This window comes from Thalia democratica, chromosome 2 (assembly GCF_965202585.1).
Source record: "Thalia democratica chromosome 2, ktThaDemo2.hap1.1, whole genome shotgun sequence".
Taxonomy (NCBI): Eukaryota; Metazoa; Chordata; class Thaliacea; order Salpida; family Salpidae; genus Thalia; species Thalia democratica.
Window position 1 is genome coordinate 59,105,079 of NC_139166.1, and position 22,341 is coordinate 59,127,419.

General features: G+C 25.7%; 1 protein-coding gene across 1 annotated transcript; it reads right to left on the bottom strand.

Annotated features, from left to right (window-relative positions):
* Positions 1–5,749: 5,749 nt before the first annotated feature.
* Positions 5,750–13,517, bottom strand: LOC145829630 (uncharacterized). Its single transcript, XM_082937479.1, has 3 exons — positions 13,419–13,517; positions 11,678–11,902; positions 5,750–6,437 (listed from the first exon to the last, which is right to left on the bottom strand). Exons 1-3 carry the CDS (start codon positions 13,492–13,494, stop codon positions 6,271–6,273), a joined length of 468 nt encoding a protein of 155 aa, XP_082793605.1. The 5' UTR covers positions 13,495–13,517; the 3' UTR covers positions 5,750–6,270.
* Between the last annotated feature and the right edge of the window lie 8,824 nt (positions 13,518–22,341).

Below are 22,341 nucleotides of genomic sequence, written 5' to 3' on the forward strand. Positions count from 1 at the left end.
ATAATGTTCTATATACTTTTTTTTTGATTTTTAAACAAACACTCAGTTTTAAAAAGAACTTAGTTAAATAAATAGTATTTCAAAACTTCATATTAATAAAAAATAAGCTTTTAAGTTAAGTTCTAATTTTAACTTTCTATTCACTTATTTTACAAAAGTTTGAATTTTGAGTATAGCTCCTAATAAAATTTTGATGCATAAATTTAATAAAGAATAACTTAAAATGCTGTTTGTTACTTATTTATAAATGTATTAAGCTACTAAACACGCAATAATTTGCGTAATTCAAAATAAAATTTGATATTTTTTTGCTATGGTGCTTATTAGCATAACTATGCTGAAGAATTAGCAAATACTGACGATAAGACTATTGCTTGATAAAAAAACAGTTTATTATCAAAATGACTTAAAATAAACTTTATTTTAATCAAAAAAAAATAGCAGCTGAAGTTAAACTTACGGTGGAAAAAATTCCGCACAGAGTAGGGCACAGTAACCTGCCACCTAGGTACGTACTGTCGGTATGGTACGCTTTTTTCAGCCTAAAAACGCTGTGTTCAAAACTCAATTTACTTTCTGCGTTGAATTAAAAAAAAACTAACCTTAAGTAAGACAAAAATATTATATGTAGTATAAACTATACTATTATATAATAACTATACTGTATTTTAATACTCCGTTTCAAGTACCAACATCTTATACGTACTTTACAATCTAAAACATATTAATAAGTTGATAACTAATTATTAACTTCATTAAGTAAATTTATCAATTCGTTTGTTTAATTATACATTAAATTGATATTTTTGCTCAAGTGAAACTACAGTAATGTACTAAATACTTTCTATTGATATTAACTTATATCAACCCCTCTTTTGCCAATTTTAAATTAGGATTCGGCCGATTCCGAATCTAGATATTTTAATGATTGGAATCTGAAAGATTTAATTTGTTTGTTATATAAATACATTATAAGTTTATAAATAATAGTTACGTATTACATTATCATCTATTTCGTATGAACAATTTTTTTAACGTGTTAATAAGTAATTACATTTTTATTTAAGAATAATTTATTTTAAAAGCGAACAAAAAAACGAATGTCTTGCTGAAAAAAAAAGCTAAATACACAAAACTTAGTTTCAATATTTTGATGTCCATGCAAGCAACATTAACAATTAAGTAGTGCTTTTGTTTGCAAAATAAATAAACAATAGACTTTAATGCTTAAAGTAGAAAACAAATCACAAAAAAAGTTAAAACATTTTGCGTTTATCTTAAGAGTTAGTTCTTATTGTGACCATAAACGAATTAGAACATAAACTGTTACAAGTTTTCATATTTATAAAACAAAGTGCAATTGAAAAAACATGGAACCGTAATAAATTAAAATATAATACCAACTGTAGTAAAGGCCTAAAAAAGAATAGGAGCTACAGTTGTAATAAAAAGTTTTTAAATTCCACATACAATTACACTTTTATCATAACAAAAAAGAAATATAGATTAACTTAAGCAACTGTTAAACAATATAAAACGAACTACAATTGCAAAAGATGTCTCTGTTATAATACAAAAGACTATTCTTGTTTTTTCAAGTTCTGGTGGAGAAATAAAAGTGTTTCGCCGGTCTTTGGAAGCTATCGATTGCGCTTTTGCTCGTACAAACTCCCAGCTTTAATAAATAATCTTTCAGAATACACAGAAGATGATGGTGCAGCAAGATATTTCCTTGAAACGCTGGCAAGATGTGGGTATTTTGTCTTGTTTAAGTTCCATTAGTTTAAGACTTCATCCTCTTCAGTTTTTGCATTAAATTTTTCTGTAGCAAAAAATCCCTTTATTTCTGCTTTAATGTCGTCATCAATAAAATCCTGTTGCTTTTGTTATTTCCTTTGATTCTATTTTAAACAAAGAATAATTAGTTGAAAATTTCTTCCGATCGAAGTTTACAGAGTGTTGTGGTTTTAGTTCCTCTGGTGGCAATATAGGAGAATCACCACCTTGATTAGCCTTGAAACAGATATGCTTTTCAACATCTAATTCTAGCTTCTCTTTAACATTATTTTTGAGGTAAGAAAGGAAAATCGATATCGTGGACCAAGAGCTGTTGTGACTAACAGTAATTTGTTGTCATTCAGGTTTAAGTTGTTGTTATTGGTATAGAACCTTCTTTCGCAAGCCTCTTCTATATTTTTGGCCTAAGTTTTACAAACTTTTGATACTTCTTCTGAATTTATTTAAAGTTAACCAACTTTGTCAGTGGTCTTGCATGCAGGACCACGCTTGACAGCAATATATTGTTTTTACTACACTCTTTTGTTACAAAAAGGTTCGAGCAGTAGAATAATGTCATTAAGCAGTTGCATAAGATACGTTGAGTTCCACCTTGTATCCACATATTGAACAAGAAGCAAACATTTTTGTTTTGTTTGTGCTTTTTAACGTTTCTTGCATTGTCTCGCTTTTACCTGAGTGTTTAGCAACCCTTGATTGTTAAAAACAATAAAGGTTAACAAACAAATTATAAAAAAAATATGACTTTGTTAACTATACCTGCGCACTAAATACAGTATAAAGTTAGCCAAATAATATTATAAAGCTGTTGCCTTTAAAAATATATAACTAATTAAGTTCTCCACTTATTGCTAAATAAAGGGTTGCCAAATGTTTTCGGCAAATTTTCTCCAGGTTTTCAAAGTTTCCTCCAGGTTTTTAACGGTACACATTTTTTGGTCTGTTTTTAGTTTAAAACTCTGTTAAATTGTATAAAACATTGAAAAGATACTGTAAAGTTACATTAGAAATGATTTTTAATAAAAAAAATGTGATGATGAGAAAATATTTTTATCTTTGTGATAAATTTTTTTTTCTGCCAAATCAAAATTTTACCATTTAGCATGTAAAAATTGTTCACAGTTCCATTTATTTTAGCGATATTTGTCCAAAAAATTTCTCAAATTCCAGACTTTTTACTCTAAATTGTCAAATTCAAGGTTTTTTGGCAACCCTGTAAAAAGAATGAAATAACTTCAACTACTTTAAAATTTTATTTTCATAACAATTTTTAACTCTAAAAAATAGAACATCAAAAAAAAAAAAAATCGGCAGCTATAGATGTTGGTGGGAAAACATCCAAAGCCTCAGTAGGGTCTGGTTGACTGTCTGAGGGTAGATTTTTAAATTTAATCAACTAATTTCTTTAAATAATATTTTCTCTTAGACATAAAATAATCTTTTTTCAAAATTAATAGTTAGGGCAGTTGGAATTACAAATGTTAATTCTACTTGTTTGACCCTCAAAAAACGTATATTGTTGCAGAGGGTTAGTAAATACATTTTTCTACTTAAAAAAATGAGTTAATCTAAAACTTAGCTTTTATTATACATCGCTCACAATTACTATGTATTTATTTTTATTATTTTTTTATAACACTTTTATTATGCATTGCATTATATGGGGCAGTTATATTATTATATAAAAAAATTGATTTTTTGTACTTATCCGGACATGTTTACAGAAAAATCTTGCCCAACGTGTCCGGATAATAGAATAAGCACTGTATTTTTATACTAACTTAATATAATTTATCAGTGAATTTTATCTATCAATACTAAAGACTATTTTAGACTACTTTAAATAAATTAGGCAAGATAGTTTGGGTAATGTATCTATTATACAAAATAACCACACAACAATATTCCAAAAAGATAAACTGCATTTAAAACTTTTATAAATCACTAGGCAAAAGTTACTTCATGAAATGTTGCATGATTGATTTTAAGCTTTATTTCTCATGACTGCAACAAGCTCTAAATATTCTGAGTTAAATAATGCAGGTAGTTGCAGGAGTTCATTACAAATTAATTAAACCTTTATTTTTAACACAATATTTTCTTTAGAACATTGTTTTAAAAATAAAATATTAAAATGTTTTAAGTTATTATATATATGCCATAAACTAAAATTATCAAATAAATAAATTATAAAATCTTAAAAAAAAATATATAGCTAATAGTATGCAAGCATTTGCTTTAATGTTACATATTTAAGTTGCATTTTTTTCCTTGTATAAATAATGCAGCTGTTCATTATAACGAGAAAACATTAAACAAAACATATGATGAATAAATAAGGGCGGTTATCCATAAAGCTGAGATTAAACGCCTTAACTATGTACTTAATTTTATTTGAGAGTCTAACAAAAATAAGATATCATAGTTTTTATACTGTGTGCAAAACTCTATGTTAAAATTGATAAGGCTTTTATAAACGTTAAAAAACATTTTTTCATCCACCCAAGCATGAAACCATTAATTGTTTTACAATTCATTTAACTTTTGACAAATAATTAAGTAAATTTAATAAAGTACTAAGTGGTCTACCAAATCCAAAATTTCGGATTCGGCCGAATCTTGTTTTGAAATTTCGGATTCCGCCGGATCCCAATCTCATTTTTAATTACGATTCGGTAGATCACTAGTTTAGAATGTTTTTGAGTTTTATACAAAACAAACTACTTCAATAAAAAAGCACAATAAAAAAAGTCACAAGTGCTTACTCATGGTTTGAGTAAGAACAAATTTTAAACTATTACATTGTATACTAAAATGATTTTGAAATGTTTTTTTGAAGTAAAAAATACGTTGCGGGTCAAATATTTCTGCTATACGGGCCGTAGTTTGCCTATCCCTGGTAAAGACTGTAATTTAGTTAACACCAAGACTCATCTAAAAATTTTCGTATTTTTACTCTAAATTTAAAAATAATGTATACATATTCAAAATATAACTCAAGAGAAATAAAATCATTATGCATAAACAAAACCATTAAAAAATATAGTAAATTTAGAAAAAGCTATAATATGAAGTATCTAAGGAAGTAAGAAACAAGAAATGTTAATATTGTCTTAAATTTCTAGCCGATAGTATTCTATGAAAAACCTTTTGATTTTAAACTTATTAACTTCCAAAAATAACTAACTTACACAATCAGCTGTTATTTACAAATACTTTTATGAAATAAATAACACTTTTGAGCCAAGACTTTAAGAATATTTAAATTAAAAGGTAAGAAGCAAAAATAAGCAAGAATGATTAAAAAATTATTTTTTTCAAAGATAGCCGTATGAAATAGCAAAATACTGACAATTTTAAGTGATAACAAGGAAAAGTTTTTATTAAGAAATTTTCTATTGTAGATGACTAAATACCTTAAACAATTATATACTAGAAAAGGCTCAGTAAGAAACAATCTTTTTTTACACAAAACTTTTAAGAAAAAATTACGCTTTTCAAAAACAAAAAATCATTCAAAAAACTACTCAAAGTCGAATCACAAATGACCCTTTGCACTTAACAACATAACAGCAAAAAGTAAAAAAATCTGCTTTAGCAAGAGACCTAAGAACTGTTTTATTTTAAAAATAACATGAACTTGAAAAACAAACTACCTAGTCTCAACTGAACTATTCTGAGTATTTGGTAAGGGAAAAAAAATAAAACATTTAATAATTCTCGTTAGAAAAAAAAGGGTTCAAGTAAAAGATCGTGTTAGGTAGGAGAAGGAGAAAATAAAACGGTTTGAAAATGACGCAGCATCTGAGATATTTTTATACAAAACACTCAAGTGCACAGTAATTTGTAATAAACAGAAAAAATGTTTTTTTTTAACTGAGACTATTAAGTTATAATAACTAGCATTTACTTTTTGAAATTTACAAAATGTTTTAATAAAAAACCAGGGTCGTAACGGAAAATTTTTACTGCAACAAAAAAGAATAAATATAAAAAATTAATAAAAAAATAATATAAATAAAATATAAAACATTTGAATTAATATAGATTTTATTGAAAGCTGCTAGAAACTGGTACTTATGTTTGTTAAAGATCATGTTACTAGAGTTTCAAAACATAAAAATTAGTCAAAAACATTGAAATATTAAAAATTATTTTTAATATAAAATATACCATCACCATATTTGCATGTACTCAAATTTAGATTTCAATTGATACTTAAAATAATATATTTTTTTACTTTTTCTATTACAAAATAATCACATCATGTTATAACCCTTCTTAATCAGTTACTTTATAGTTTAAAGATCAGTTAACTCTTTTTGGACAACCTACCTGCACTTATAGGTATTTTTAAGGGTTTGTAGCCTGTAAAAAAATTGTAGCAAATTTATAAATTTTTATATTGCCCCTGTTAGTCTACCAATCAAAACTTTTGTAATTTAGAAGTTTTCGCAGCTCGGTGTTCACATATCATGTGATGGGAAATTTCTTGAGAAAATCCCCAATGTGCCGCTGAACAGCTTTGGTCACGTGGTCGACTTCGCGCTTCAGCTCGGCCCTGCACTTGCCCCTGGAAACAAAACGACCATTTTCGTACATTCCCTCCCGGAAACCCCCGTCACCGAAAATGTAAACTCCTAAAAATATTTTACAACATGAACAGATTTACATAAAAACTTGAAATAGAGTTAATCAAAATTTTGAATTTTTATCATATCATTACTACAAAAGTTTACAATTTAAAAGAAGTTTTAGTTATTTCAAAAAAACTTTATTTGTTATACAAGACAATAATGAATGAAGTTGTCCTTTTTTTCAATTATGCTAAAAATAAACTTATTAATATTTGGTAACGGCTTAAAAGAATAAATTACGTGTTGTAAAACAATTAAGACTAACCTAAATTCAACTTAAAACATTTTATACCATATTTTGATAAAAACATTAAAGGTTGTATAAACTGTTACATAACTAAATTGAAATAAAAGTTAAAAATTATAAACTAAGTGTATAATACTAGTTATTTATACTTGGTAGATACTACACATGTGAAATAAGTGGTTAAAAAACATAAATTAACTATGTACAGGGTTCGTGCGCGAAATTTTTTTCATTTAGCCTGACTGGGACTAATTTAGCCTGACATTTTTTCAAAGTAAGGAAAATCCCCTTAAGAAGTCATTTTAGATATTGGGGGGTCTTAATTAGTACTATTGTAGTCCCCGACTTCAACTAGCTTTATTTCAAAAATATTTAGAGCTTTAAAAGTCTGCAAAAAGCAACTCATAACTAGTTACAACTCAATAAAAAAAGACTAAATTGTGAAAAAAAGAGATTGACCCCCTATGCACTTAACATAACAAATTCAGTGATAAGTTTTAAAATAAGTGTTATATCTAATCTATTACTAGTGTAATAATTTAATATATATTATTAAACACAACTGTTCAATTTAATTAAGAACTAAGTAAAAACATTATAACCAGAAGATTTATAATAAAACAACATGCATTATCGTGTTTTATTAAAACTTAAAATGAAACGCTTACACGAGTACTAAAGTTCAAACAAAACAGCCAAGTTGTTGAACTAAACTGTAATGTTTAAATTGTATTTTTTTTATGAATTTTCATAGTTATGACGTATATAATCTACTCAAAACAAAATAATGAAGATTCTTATATTTTTTTTAGAGATTCAACAAAAGGTTTTAAGCATTTATTTTCGTAAGTAGTGACTGATTTTGTCTTTAATAACTAAATCATTATTTAGAAATAAATTCACATCCCAATTTGATCTTAAAAAGATTTCTCACTTTTTTTAATCAAAAATTTTGAAGCATTTGAACTGAGAAAAACTGAGATTCTCAAATTTTTAAATAAAAAAACTGATTTAGCCTGACTTAGCCTGACGCGCACGAACCCTGATGTATTTTGTATAGTTAATACACAGTAGAAAATGTTATAAGTAGATTTTTGTAAAAAATATCTAACATAACTAACATATTTAAGTCAGGGTTGCAAAAAGTTTTTTGTAAATTTCTCCAAGGTTTTCTGAATTTCTTCCATGTTTTTAACAAAAAAGTTTTTTGGTCACTTTTTACTATAAAATTAAACTTAAAAAAAAGTCTTAAATAGTATAAAAAGAACGAAAATAAAAACTGTAAAGCTACTTTAAATATGTTTTAAAAATGATAATCTTTATATAATAATACCAAAAATGTTTTCTAGTTATAATAGAGTTTTTGTACCAAATCGATTTTTTGTTACTTTACATGAAAAAATATTCTTAAATTCCGGTTTCTTTTTCAAAATACCAGTATTTTTTGACTAAATTGTCAAATTCCAGGTTTTTCAGGAATCCAGGTTTCTTGACAACCCTGTTAAGTTTGACTTAAACTAAATAAAACAATAAATTCCTAATTAAGCATAAAGTCGAGTATTACTAACCAATTTTAAAAGAGTAAAATAAAAGGTCTACTAAAACAACTTTTTTTAGTTTTATATGTTAAAGGTATATTTGATTCAGTTAATTTAAACATAAATCAAAAAAGGACTAACAATTATATTTATTAAACTAGAAGTAAACGAAAATAAACAAAATATTGATGACCAACTAAAAAATAAAGAGTTAACAACTTTTGCTTTAGCGTAAAACTTTTTCCTGAAGTCAGATGTACTATTTTTAAATACAAAAAATATATTCTTTAAGCATAGTTATAACACTCTGTCAAATAAAAATTTATTAAATTATTAAAAGTTAAAAAAACATACATAAATATAGCCTGAAACAAAAAAAAAAAAAGTTAATTTCCTTTTTTGCTTACCGAAGTTATTTATTATTGTAACTACTCTATTTATAATTATTATTCGAAAAATTTCTTATCTTAACTATCTTCTGACTTAGCAAATTCACACAGTCAAATTGTTCATATAAAAAATGAGATTAGAAATGCAAAATGTCAAAAATGTATATAAAAACGCTATACTCTCAAGTTAATGTTTTATCCTAGCTTAGTCTGAGCTAGTCTAGGCTGAGAATAATTGAGACAGGATATTTTGTGAATAATGAACAAAAATAAAGTATTTGTAATTGATGATATCTAAGAACTTTTTTTTTTGATAATGCTAAAATTATTTCCTGATTTATTTGACATAGTTATGTAATACCAATCCTTAATGCAATGACGTACGTTTAATGTAATGATTAGAAGTGACTAACAAAGTTATACGTATAAAAAAGTTTCTAAAAATATTCTAAATAAGACGTTATAAGGTATCTGTGATGTACGAATCGATAAACGAAAGATTATTCGTGCACCAGGATCTAGGACCGAATACTTTGAGCGTTTTTTGTCGTTCAAAAAACTAATACTAGATCCCTTTTATTTAGTTATAGTTTTTTAGAGATTTCAAGTGATTCCTTTAGTTTCAACAACTTTTTACTTATGATACAACATATACTCTTAGTTAGATATTTACACATCAAATATAGTTTGAATTTCCAACAAATTTATCAAGGTATGTGAGCAACAGCAAACATGATCATATGAAACGAACTTGTTTAATCAGTTATAATTTGTTTCAATATAAAAATAATGACACAGCTCTACGGATAATCCCATAACTATAAAAATTAAATAGCCACCTTGTGTCCTACGCAGTAGATAATGAAATAAAAACTTGAAAGAAATAATATTTTGAATGATATTAAAATTTACAAAAACTACTTTCAGACGGCTAAAGGTTTGTTTAAAAAAGCTTAACCTAAATAAAAAAAAATTGTCAAAGTAACCCAATTTTAAATACAAAATTTTAAAATTTAGTTTGTCGAACAAAACTCATTTATTTTCAAGATATTATTTTGTATCAAAAACGGAAAACAAAGTAAAATTAAGTCATATTACATTTTTAATTAGTTCTAGTTTAGTAGATATAAATGATAAAATATCAGTTTAAACTACTTAAAAAATAAAATAAAGTACTTGTACTTAGGGTAGTTTTGATTGATTTCTAGTTAGAATGAAAAATTGTTGTTTTATAAATGTAGCAGAAAGTCAGATTTACTAATGTTTACTAAATTATAATAATATTTTAACATTGTTAAACTTTATCCACAATATTTATTTTAGAGCAGCCAAATTTAATACTTCAAGTTATGTAAATCTATTACAAATTCAGAATTTTTTGTGATAGTCAAAAGCTTTCAGAATTACAAAAAAAATATTTTAATCACAAGCATTTTAAAATACGTAAAAAGAGTATACAAAATTTTGAAACACAGACAAAGTTCAAATTAACTTTAAGTCTACTTCATATTCTTGAAAAATAAATTACTTTTTTAATAAATTTTTAGTAGTCATACGGCATGTAAAAATTACATGAGGAAAACTTGTTAATTTAAATCTAATAGATTTTAGTCCAAGTGGAAGTTTCAACATTCTTAAGGCATTTTCTAGCTTAAAGTGAATTTAAGGCTACCTGACAACTAATTTTTAAATAGATTAAAATAATTTTTGGTTTTTAGTTAGTGTTTAAATGTGCCATAGCTTTAAATAATGTCAATTTTTAAATTATTTTAGATTTATAACATTTTTTTTTGTTTATCAAAAATATATTCTTTAAGTTATAACTTGTTCTATTTAAAAACTCATTTAGATTTTTTTAGATTGAATCTTAATTGTTTAAATTAAGTACAAGATTTTATTGAAAATGTTTTCTAGAAAATTTAAATAAGGATTTAATATGTACTCAAAATTATTGATAGAAAGCTAGCAAAAATGATAACATTAAATTTTTACCCAACAAAAAGAACTAAAACACTAAATTACAATTTTTAAATTATAAACCATAACAAAATTATGTATACATAATCCACAAAACGTTGATGTTCTATAAAATATATACAAACTTACAAAATTATAAATTTAAAGTTTTATTATAATTTATATAAATATGAACATATTAGTGGCAGATAACTCAATTTTTTTAGATAAAACCCACTTAATTATATTGAATTAAACTAAGTAAAGGCAGCCAGACTTGACTTTTAAGAAAGTACAATGTTTTTTTGAGACATACTGTTTTTTGTGTAACTTTTTTTTTAACTTTAATACAGACTATAGTACTTATATTAGTTAATATCATTCATTAAATTAAGGGCAAAACAGTTTTATAAAATTCAAATATGTTTTGAGATATGAAGGTTCAAAGTAGGAAAGCTTAATAGGTTTCTTATGGAAGGACAAAAGTAAAACATACTATTTCATTAAAAATCTATATTCTCCTACAGTTTTAAAGCAATCTTTCTGAAATTATCTTAGTTCGATCATAATTAAATAACAAACATTTCTATTGTAGAATTTTTTTATTTTGAGTAAAATTATGATTTTTAAAAAATTATTTTTTATTGGTCATAAAACTCTTAAATTTGAATTTTTTCAATTCTTACAATAGGATTTTTAAAATTAATGCAAGGAACATTTCCTGAAGATTGATATTAGTTGACAAAAAAAGACTTATGAAGATGAAACAAATAAAAATACAATTACTCTAATTAAAACTTCTACATAAAGATTTAGCAGTCATTGGTCTTGTCACCAAAGTAAGCAATAAATTCACAAAACGACTTGTAAAATTAGAAATTACTTTAGTATCATATTTATCTTAATTAGTTTATCACTAGATTTATATAATTTTTTGTTAACTGTTGGTTTAACTTTATATAATACTTTAACTGTGGTTTTAAATAAATTGTGTATATAATCTTTGTTACTTAGTTATTTCAAAGGAACTTTAAAATGATGAAATTTACAAAAAACAGCAGCTGTACTTCAAACAAAATAAAAATAAAAAGCAACTGTAAAACACAAAGCAACCTTTTCCATGCAACTTGCCGTTCATGAAGTTCCCAAACAACTGATCGCCGTTGCTCAAGGTGTGGCGGCCCAAGCCAAAAAACTGGCCCTTTTCAAACAATCCCTCGAAAACAGACCCGTCACAGTAGCACATCATCCCCATGCCGTAGGGGAGTCCCCCTGCAAAAGAACCGACAAAAACGGAACCGTCGGAAAATACCTGCTTCCCTATACCATGCCTTTTACCTGTTTGTTTGTTACAGTTATTAAAAAAGTAGTAGTTAAAGAGGACTGTTTTGAATCTAGTTTACAAAGACATTTACTTAGTTTTGTAGACCTAAGTAAAAAAAAATCAAAAGTTTTACTCAGGTAGAACATGAAATAATATTAAATGAAAAATAATCTCTTTAACAGTATATGGAATTTATTAGAAATCTTTGTTATTTAGAAAAAACAAAATAGTAAAATTATTGGAAAATTTTTAATAACTAAGTATGAATCAACAGAAAATATTGTAATTCCAAATTGTACACATTTTGAAGTTGAATATTACTTACAATATAAGCTGTAGTTGAACTATTATTGTGGAAAGTTTAAAGTTAAAGTATGATTTTAGTCCCAAGTAACATAACAAAAACTGTTTTTTTTTACAATAGTTCTAATTAAATTTAAGTATTGCGTTCACAATTATTTTTCTTTTTGTTTAACTACTTTGTATTTTTCTATCTAGAAAAAAAAAATTAACAAAGTTTTACACAATACATAAAATTAATGACCTTTTTAACACAAAATGTTTATATGACTAATTATTTTTTAAATTGCATTTTCTAGAAGATAGTAGATAAATATAGTTGTTTTTATACTCACGTCAAAAATACAAACAACCAAAATACTATAAATACGTTTTTGAATGAAAAGTTGTAAATAATTGCAACTATTTTCAGACTTTATATATTTTTGTTTTAAAATAAAATTAAAAGCATTGTTATACTTGGTATTTACTAAGATTTTTTTTTAACAAAAAAAAAATTTTTGCTATTATATGAAAGCTTAAAGTATAAACTACAAGCCTGTTTTGATAAAATAGTTTTTTTAAATTAGCTTACGAGATATACCTTTTTATAAAAAGAATCCAATACAAGGGTATGGAACCCACTTTTTTCATTTTTACAATATTCTCAGATATTAAAAAAATTATTAAAAATATATCTTATTCACTATTTTTCGAGCTAAAAATCTCAAATTTTTAGGAAAAATTCTGTTTATAGTTTAAAAGACTTTAAACAATGCAATTTAAAAAAAGATTTAAGGTGGTTTTTTTTAATTAAATTTTATTTTTCAAAACAAAAAAAATCCTGTATTGAATTGATTTAAACATTAGTAATGGACTTACTGTGAAATTTTAAATAAGATTGGTTCAAAAAAGAAGGAGAAGATAATTTTTTAGTAATATAGTCTTTTTTTTGCATTTTTGGTTTGTGCCATCTAAAAGGAACCTATTGAGATCACAAACTTTAAGGCTTATATCTTGAAAGTAACTTTTAATTTTGTTAAGCGGTTAAAAATGTCTGATAGCTCAGACTTCACTCTACAAAATAAGATCAACTTGTAAAAATCAAGGTGGACCCTCCTATGGACTAAAAAAAAGTTAAACAATTATTTAATAAGTTTTTCAAAAGTTAGTTCTTTGAGTTTAAAACTTAAATGAAAATTTTGATAGGTCATTAAATGACAAATAAGTAATATTAGTAATATTTGATACCTTTCAAAAGTGTTCCAGTGAATTTTTGGTTTGGATTTGAATATTTATGCTCTTCTACAAACACAAGTGCCTCCATGTGGATATTGTTATGTATATTAAAAAACTGGAAAAAGATTGAAAACTGTTTTTTCAAGAAGAAATTTACAAAATAAAATGTAATGTTTAAAATTAACATGTATTACTTAACATTAACTACATCTATTAAATTAAAACTTTTGATCAACTAGGTTACAATATGTTTAAAGTAAAATTAAAAAAAAACTCAGTATTATAATTTCACTAATATTTTGTTACTCATATATTTCATTTTATGTTAGTTATTAGGTAGCAAAAATTTTCAAAGAATGTGGTGTAATTTAAATTTTTATCAGATTAATATTAGTATCATTTTTAATTCTAGTATTATTGTGGAAAACAATGTTCATACAAAAAGTATTTAGATCTCTAAAAAAACATAAAAAATCTTGAAAAACCCCTATAAATATCTAAATTGAAAACAGCTTATAAGAAAATAAAATTAACTCAAAATTTTATTATCAAGTTAGTTTTTCCTACACAAATAGCTGTTACAGTTAGGAGCAAGTTATATAAAAATAAATAGTTTTACAATTAGAGTTTATTAATATACAGTGTTTCATGCACAAGTCGCATTCAAAACATTAGGATAATTTAAAACTCAAATTGTGTAATTGTTTATTGTTATTTAAGAAATAAAATTGTAAATAACATCAGTAAACTTTTCAATCAGCCAGCATTTATTTGATTTATTTTTCAAGTTTTTCTACCCTGTTTATTATAAAATTGAATTTAAAACTGTATACAGGGTGGACACAGGTTCTTGAGAAATTTCTTCCAGGTTTTCTGAATTTCTTTTAAGTTTTTGATAGTACACGTTTTTGGGTCTATTTCAAACATTTTATTTTTATAGATAATATTTTTTTAAATACAAATATTTTTTTATCTATGTGATACATTTTTTGTGTCAAAATAAAGTTTTACTACTTAACAGTTAAAAATAGTTTAAAATTCGAGTTTTTTTTGAAACTGTTGTTCAAAATTCCAGATTTTCTAGTTTTTTTTTCAAATTTCCTTCAACTCAAGGTTTTTTAGCCTAAATTGTCAAATTCCAGGTTTAGTGGCCACCCTGTGTATAAAAACTTTAAGAAAAGTAATAACTCACAAACTATCACTTCTAATATATTTCTTAAATTTTATATTTTACTTAATTGAACTGTATTTTATAGTTTCCTTATAATTCATAAATAATAGTTTTATTTTTTTAACAATATGTTTAAAACAAAAGCTTGTAAGAAAATAGTTTGACAAAAAAATGCAACATATTTAGTTTGTACCATTCTAGCTTATTTTAAAATTACTACCATTTTGCTCAACTTAAACGTAGTAACAAAGCTTTGACTTAAAAATACAATGAATACAATGAATATTTTTTATATTAAAATTAATGTCTATAAACACCTAAATCTCCTTAAAATAATCTTAAAAAATGTTGTAATAATCTAAAAAATATATGAAAATAGCTTTGAGTAAAACTACACCTTACAAGAACTTTTAAAAGAGCCACTTCCTAATGTTTCTAATGAAAAATACTTACAGCTATACATAATTTTAGAATGGCATGTTCAATTTAAAAACATAACTTTTAATGCTTTTTTATATGCTACACTTTGCATAAATTAAATATTCTTTAAGGATTAAATACCTTACATAATGACAAGCAATGTTTCAAAATTTTTGTACTTTTATTTTATTTGTATTTTGGTTATTTTTTGTGACTTAACTAACACTTGAGTAAAGTTAAAATATACCAACGTAATATTAGTCTACTTCTAAAAAAATGTATCTAGGTTCAAAGAAATAAAAAAGGACTGGGTAAAACAAACTCCTTAGTTGATTGAAAAAACTATGTTAATAGTACAAAAAAATAATAAAGTTATAAAATCATTGTTTTTACATATTTAAATGATTTAAAGTCATAGAAACTCGACTAATGTCTACTTCTTTAAAGAATATTAAATGTCCATTAGTTGGTGTACGTAACAGAACTTGAACTTCTATCCCAAAGGTTAGACTTCATAGAGAACTACCTAATGGGTGCTTTAAAAAAATGCATCCTTCAAATTTTCATATGTTGAAAAATTTAACATTATATATAACATCACAAAATTACATAGTGCAAAAATCAGTTGAATTTTTAAAACGTTCAAAGAGATTAGCTCATCTTTCTAAAAAAAAAAAACAACTACCGGCTAAAAACTACAGGTTAAAAAAAAACCCTTAAGGTTTTTATATATTATGCAGATTTTTGTAAGAAGCATTAACTTTCAAACAAATGCTTACTTTTTGAACTTGTAAGGATTTCATAAATGTAAAATATTTTTAGAATCATCTAAAGTTTTGCAGAAGGTGCTTGTGTTGTATTTACTTTGTAAAATTTATGACAGCTGGACTTATTGCATTTTTATAAGCAGCCTTCTATCCAGCTAGACCTATTTTCCTAAACTTTTTTTTAAAACCCCCTTTCAAGAAATAAAAATAAGACTTCTCAATTATTAATAAGATTTCTCAAGAAACTGCTTTCAAATACAGCTAAAACCCTTTTCTGATCTTCACCATCAACTCCAGAATATATAGTGTAAGCTTCAAATTGTCACCTTTCCCACCCTTTTTACAGTTTGAGACCCCTAAATTTCTGAAAACTTCCCATAATATCTAGCATAAGTTTTAAAACTACCATCCTTCATTACGCCTAAAACCATTTTTTTTTCTCTTCATCATCAACTCCTAAATATATAGTGTAAGTTTCAAATTGTGGCCTCATGACCCTCCTACAACTTCACGGCTCCACTTTGCAGCTTATGGCCCCCTAAATTTATGAAGTGGCCCCAAAGGTAAAACCCTGATCTAAAAGTTGTCTAAGAATACACAAAAAGTCCATTCAAACCTGAAAACTAAAACAAACTTGCAATGATTACCTGAGCTTATGTGAGATGAAAGCAAAAAACTAACTTAGGGTTGCCATTGTATGAGGCAAAAAGCCAGCCTGAGTGTAAAAAAACTAGTCTCAGTCTCACTAAGCTAGCTTAAGTTATAAGTCAAAAGTCTTTTTATACACCAGGTCATTAGACAAAAAATTTAGAGCTTTAGTTTTTTATCTTAATTAATAAAGTTATGTCAATCAAAAGCTGAAAAAATGTTGTTAATTAAGCTTAGTTACTTTACATTGATTTAATAAAAACACATTTTTAACATAAAAAAGATTGAAGGTAAAAAATTGCTTGAGTCTACAAAAGATCAAACAAGCCTGAATTATGTTAAGAAGTCTGACTATACTAAGCAATTTGTTTAAATTTGTTTATTTTATAAACATTAACACTGTAACAAAATTTGTTTGTAAAATTGAAAACCCTTCAATTACTCTATGCAGTTATAAGTAAAAATGAAAACAAGCTTTGTATCTTTATTAGGATTGAAATCAATTATGCTTAAAACTTATTTTTCAACAAAGTAATTACACAACAATCTGATTTTAGCCTTTTTTCATTTATCATTTTAATATAAACTGTAATAGTTGAATGTTGTAAAAAATCAATAATGTTATAGGTTACATAAATCATTCTAATGCTTTTCTTTAAACTAAAAAAAGCATAGTTCTTTGATATGAGAGCTTAAAATATCTTTAAACTAGGCTGAAGTTTAATAAATACAAAAATTAGCCTACAGATTTAAATTACTTATTCTAAAAACAATAATACTAAATAAGTAAGAAGCTGTTTTTGAAAAATGAAAATCGTTTGTAATACTTTATGTAATTGTAACTTAGTAAAAAGTTTACAAGGTTTTTGTACTTATGAAGATTAAAAATGTAAACATGAATAAGACTTATATGTTATTAAAAAATTACACAACAACTTAATTTTAGTATTTATATATCAAATGATTAGCTAGTGTATACTTTGTCTATCATAAAATATAATTACAGTACTTGAACATTGCAGGTTCATAAAACAAAAGTTAAGATGTATACAAAAAACAAAAAAAAAATGTTGCTTCTAAACAACTTTTACTACAAGGGTGCTGAATTGTCATCTAAACTATTTTAATTTTAAAATATCATTTACATCTTTATTATGTGTCTATTTCAAATCTGAAATTCTATTTATGACCAATAAAGTCCACATTGACTTATGAAAACTTCATTTACATTTTTCTGTTTTCATTTTTATTTTTATGGGAGTTTTATTTTATTTTTTTATTTTTTTATGGTAAAAAAACATCAGTCTCAAACTCTACCCCTTGCAACGATAAACGTTTTCTGGGGAAAAGTGAGTGTGTTACATCATATGTAATTTTACCTGCCCCATTAATATTTAACTTAAACTATCCAAAAATAAAATAAACAAAAAACTATCTTTTAAACAAATAAAAAAAAAACCCTTGGTGACCAGCCATTTGGAGAACACTCACAAGGCTAAAATCTCAACACTAAAAACCACAAAGTGTGGGAAAATCATGAAGCTCAAATCCCCAAGTAAGTGTTCACCGGCGCTACAACAAAAAAAAATCACACCAACAATCCAATCATGTGATCACAGCCACCATAGTGAACTCAATTTAGTTTAAACAAAAACAAAACTTTATGATGGGTACCAAAATAGAGCAGACTTTTTGAGAAGGTTATAAAGTGATTATAACTGTCTTTAGCTTTATAGATATTAAAAACTAGAACTATTGTTAGAGACATGTATTTTCTTTTTTTTAGTGAAATGTTTTTATAACTTTGTAATTATACAATAATACTTAAACAACTGATATAGTTTTAAAGGGTACGTCCCTAAGCAGGTACAAAAATAAAAGTAATGTTCTTTTTCAATGCTGACTTCAAACACTGCCTTGTCAGTAACATGTTGCCACCGTTTAAAAAGAATTTAGTTTACTTTTTTTTAAGTTCATTTTAATGTAAAATATTTTAAAATTTGAAAATTAGTTAAACTATAATATCATGAGTATGTTAAAAAGCATTTACATCACAAGATTTTTTGTATTCATAAAACGTTAAAAAAGTTTTCAGTCTTTAAATAAACTATTTTAAACATATGAAAATGTTCATATTTATAAAGTGTTTCGTTTTAAACTATCATTATTATACTTATTTTTTATTTAAGTTTAGTAGAATAAGCATTCAAGCAGAAATATTTTAACCGAGGTATATCTTTATAGTTACTTATTTATATATCTTTGTTCATAAAAAGCTGCATTGTTTTTATGTGAATAAATAAAACTACTTAAAGTCAGTATAATTTTAAGTACAAGTTTTTTCGTGTGAAGTAATATATTGCTTAAGTAAAATCGACATATATTAATAAAAACTGATACAGTTTAAAATTTAATTTTAAAGTATTACTATAATAACAATTTTAATAAACAAACTTTAATCTTTGTATAACTTTATTTTTTAAATCGTTCTTTAAAAAACCTCTAAAACATTGTTCAAAATGAAAAAAACTGTATTGGTAGTTTTTATCTATTTTATTAATTTAAAGCAAAAAAAGTATTTAAGAATTTTAATTCTCAACTTTATTCTACTTACAATATTTTTACAGGTATCAAACTTATAAAGTACTCAAAAGAAACTATCCAAACAAATGGACTTTAATGATCGTTATAAACTAACTGAAGCAAAGCTTACTGTGAAAAACGTTTGCTTTTTTTATCAACTGTCAAAAACATTCCACAATAAGCCACTCAGAAAACGAGCTTTGAGTTTTATTGAAGTGTGGTTTGAACTGGTTTGCAAAACTGACAACTTCTTGCATTTAGATTACAGTCTCGTTGTAGAATGCTTAGCAAGCTCCCAGCTAAACATAACTTCAGAAATGCAAGTTTTGAAAGCAGCTGAAACTTGGATTAAGCACGATGCTAACGAGCGGTGTAAGTTTAGATCAAAAATATTGTCTAAAATACGCTTGCACTTGTTGCATAAAGCCATCATAGATGAAATGATGAAGAAAAGCTCTCCATTTTCGTCTTGTCCAGACTGTTTAGAACAACTAAGAAAAGTTAGGGACAAAAATACAAACTGTAATGCTGCTAACATTGTAAGTCACCGACAATGCATTCAAAATAGTTTTAATGTAATTATATGTGGTGGAATTAATTGAACCGGTGACCATCAAAGCTCACTAAAAGTGAAGCAAGTTTCACGAGAAGACATATTAAAACCTAGTGATATTGGAAACTTATCACTTTTGCGTGTGCACGGCAGGTCGGTAGTTGTCGGGAACACGATTTATTTGCTGGGCGGGAAAAACGAAAAGACCAAATTAGTGCCTGAGATAGAAGCGTATTCACCTAAAACGAACAGCAGCCAAATAATCGCCACAATGCCCGATTGTCGCGAGCGTTTCTGTGCCTGCTCCTTTGTGGGAAAGATCTTTGTTTTCGGAGGCACCGATTTCGCTACTTCCTGCAAAATGTACGACCCTGAAAGCAAGGTTTGGTACAAAAAGACTGACATGACCGACGGCAGAGTTGACGCAGCTTGTACAGTTTATAATGAGAAAATTATAGTCTCAGGTGGAATCAGCCGCAGTGATAGCGTTGAGGCTTATGACTACTTAACCAACGAGTGGGAGAGGATGCCTAACATGCTGCAGGGAAGGTTCGAGCACGAATCCGTCAGTGTGAACAATAAGTTGTACGTGTTAGGGGGATGGACTAAGACTTGTGAGGTTTTCGACGATTTGAGCGGGAAGTTTTCCTTCATAAAATCGTTTTGCAATTCGGCCAATTTCGACGTTTGCGTGGCGAACAGAGTGGTGGCGGTCGGTGGCGAGATAATTGTTTTTCAAAGGAACAAATTGAGTGTGTTGGTTTATGATGTGGAGAATGAAGCTTGGAGAGAAAGCTGTTGCGTCAGTGGGAGCTTGGACTTTTTTCTTTGTTGCAAATTTCCTAAATTTAGTTCGTAGTTTTGTATATGATAACTAATTACTAAAAAGAATTTATTTTGATATAATTTTTTCTGCTAATTAATTTTTATAACTGTTTGCTGTTTTAAGTTACATGTTTAAACCACTTTGTTGTAAGAACTTACGTAATTGTTTATAATGAACAAAAATCAGACATTTCAATATAACATTGATCATGTACTTATTTTTCTACTATTTTTACATATTTTTATTTATCTGAGGTTAAAAGCTATTCTTACATAAGTGCAAATTAAAAATACAACGTTTAATCTTTTTTACATGAGATTACTAACATGATAGTTAAAAGAAAACTTACTTCTACTAAGCATATACTTGTAAAATTGTTTGTTAAATAATTTGTTTTGAAGATAAGTTTTACTTACCAAATATTTATGATACTACTTTGATTGATTTAAAATTTAATTAGCTCTCTATAGTACTTATCTTATTAAAATTCTAAAACTCTTCAACTTAATTGTTTTTGAATTTTTTTTAACTTTCTTTAAATGTTTATATTATGTTTATTATATATCAACATAAAAACTTTCCAAAAAAAAAAAGTTTACAAATTATATTTTTTAAAGTAAACAACGTTTATGGTTATATGTAAACAATTTTTTTGAAAACTATGCTACTTAACTTAAAAGAAATTTTAGTCTATTTCGCTTAGTTTTTAAATTTGAACTGCTCTTAAATAAACACATATGTTTTAATTTTAGGTACGAAATCCGTTGTTTTCAAACTATTTATAAACTGTTAGTGTAGTTGATCATTAAAAATGTGACAACTATTTTAAAACTTACTATTTTATGTTGTTCAATTGTAACTGTTTAAATATTTTAGGTGCAAAACTAAATTTGAGTTTCTTCTTATATTCTTTTTATTAGATTTTGTTGTAGTAAACAAATTAAGTTTAGTAGTTTGCTGTTTTCTTACGTAAATATCTTATTATGATCTAATTTATAGGTATACAACGACGGTAATAAACAGTTTTTAAATAAGTCAATAAGCCTAGGTTACTGTTTTTAAAAAACATTTATTATACAAATAAAATACCATTTATTTATTTATTTTTATAATAAGCTGTTCAAAGTAAAATTTTATATTGCGTTTAGTTTTTTTTAAACTTGTTATCTATTTGTAAAATTACAAGTTCTTCATGCGATAAATTGTAATTTATATAACACAAAAAATATCCTGTCCTGGACAAGACTTTAAAAGGTATCCGTGATGTGCGTCTCGATAATCGAAAGGTTCTTTGTGCACCAGGAACTAGGAGCAAAAATTTGTTTACTGCATTTGTTTCATTATTGTTTTTGAACAGTGACTTTTATCTGTAAGTTTATACGTTAAAAAAATTACACTATTGGTTATTTATCTTTTAAGCTTAATAAAACGTTACATAAAAACTTTATAACACGACAAATATTTAACTCATATGCTCGAAAGTCAAAACAGTTTAAAAATGTTATCTAAAAACTTATAAAGTGTACTAGTTTTTTTCAGATCATTTTCATAATCTTTTCAAATTTAATGAACATAAATTTCATAAATGTCACAAATATTTCAAGTTTTTCCATAATTCATAAGTAAAAACATGTCTGTAACTCATAAACATTTGATATTATCTTAAGTAGCATTAACTAGAAAAATTAAAATAAATGTTGTTACTGCTTAAAATTAAGAATCAATATAAAAAAACTAAAAGTTATATTTGTAAGAAGTAGAATGGATACAGAATTAAAAAAAAAAAATATTTGAAATACCAAAATTTTTTACTATACCTTATATTTAAACACATTTTTAATAAAATACTTATACAATTACACTTATAAAAAGGTATAACTAAAGCATAACTCATTAGTGTAAAATTTTGAATTCAATATATTAGTAAAATTTTTATTGCTGATCTGATTATATTTTACGATTTTAAA

Bases quoted from the DNA above. Each gene is read 5' to 3' on its own strand.
- LOC145829630 (XM_082937479.1), bottom strand. From the start codon at position 13,494: ATGGAGGCACTTGTGTTTGTAGAAGAGCATAAATATTCAAATCCAAAC. The intron at 11,903-13,418 runs GTATCAAATATT...ACAAACAAACAG, and splicing joins CACTGGAACACTTTTGAAAG to GTAAAAGGCATGGTATAGGG. The intron at 6,438-11,677 runs GTTGCTTTGTGT...AAATATTTTTAG, and splicing joins CGGCAAGTTGCATGGAAAAG to GAGTTTACATTTTCGGTGAC.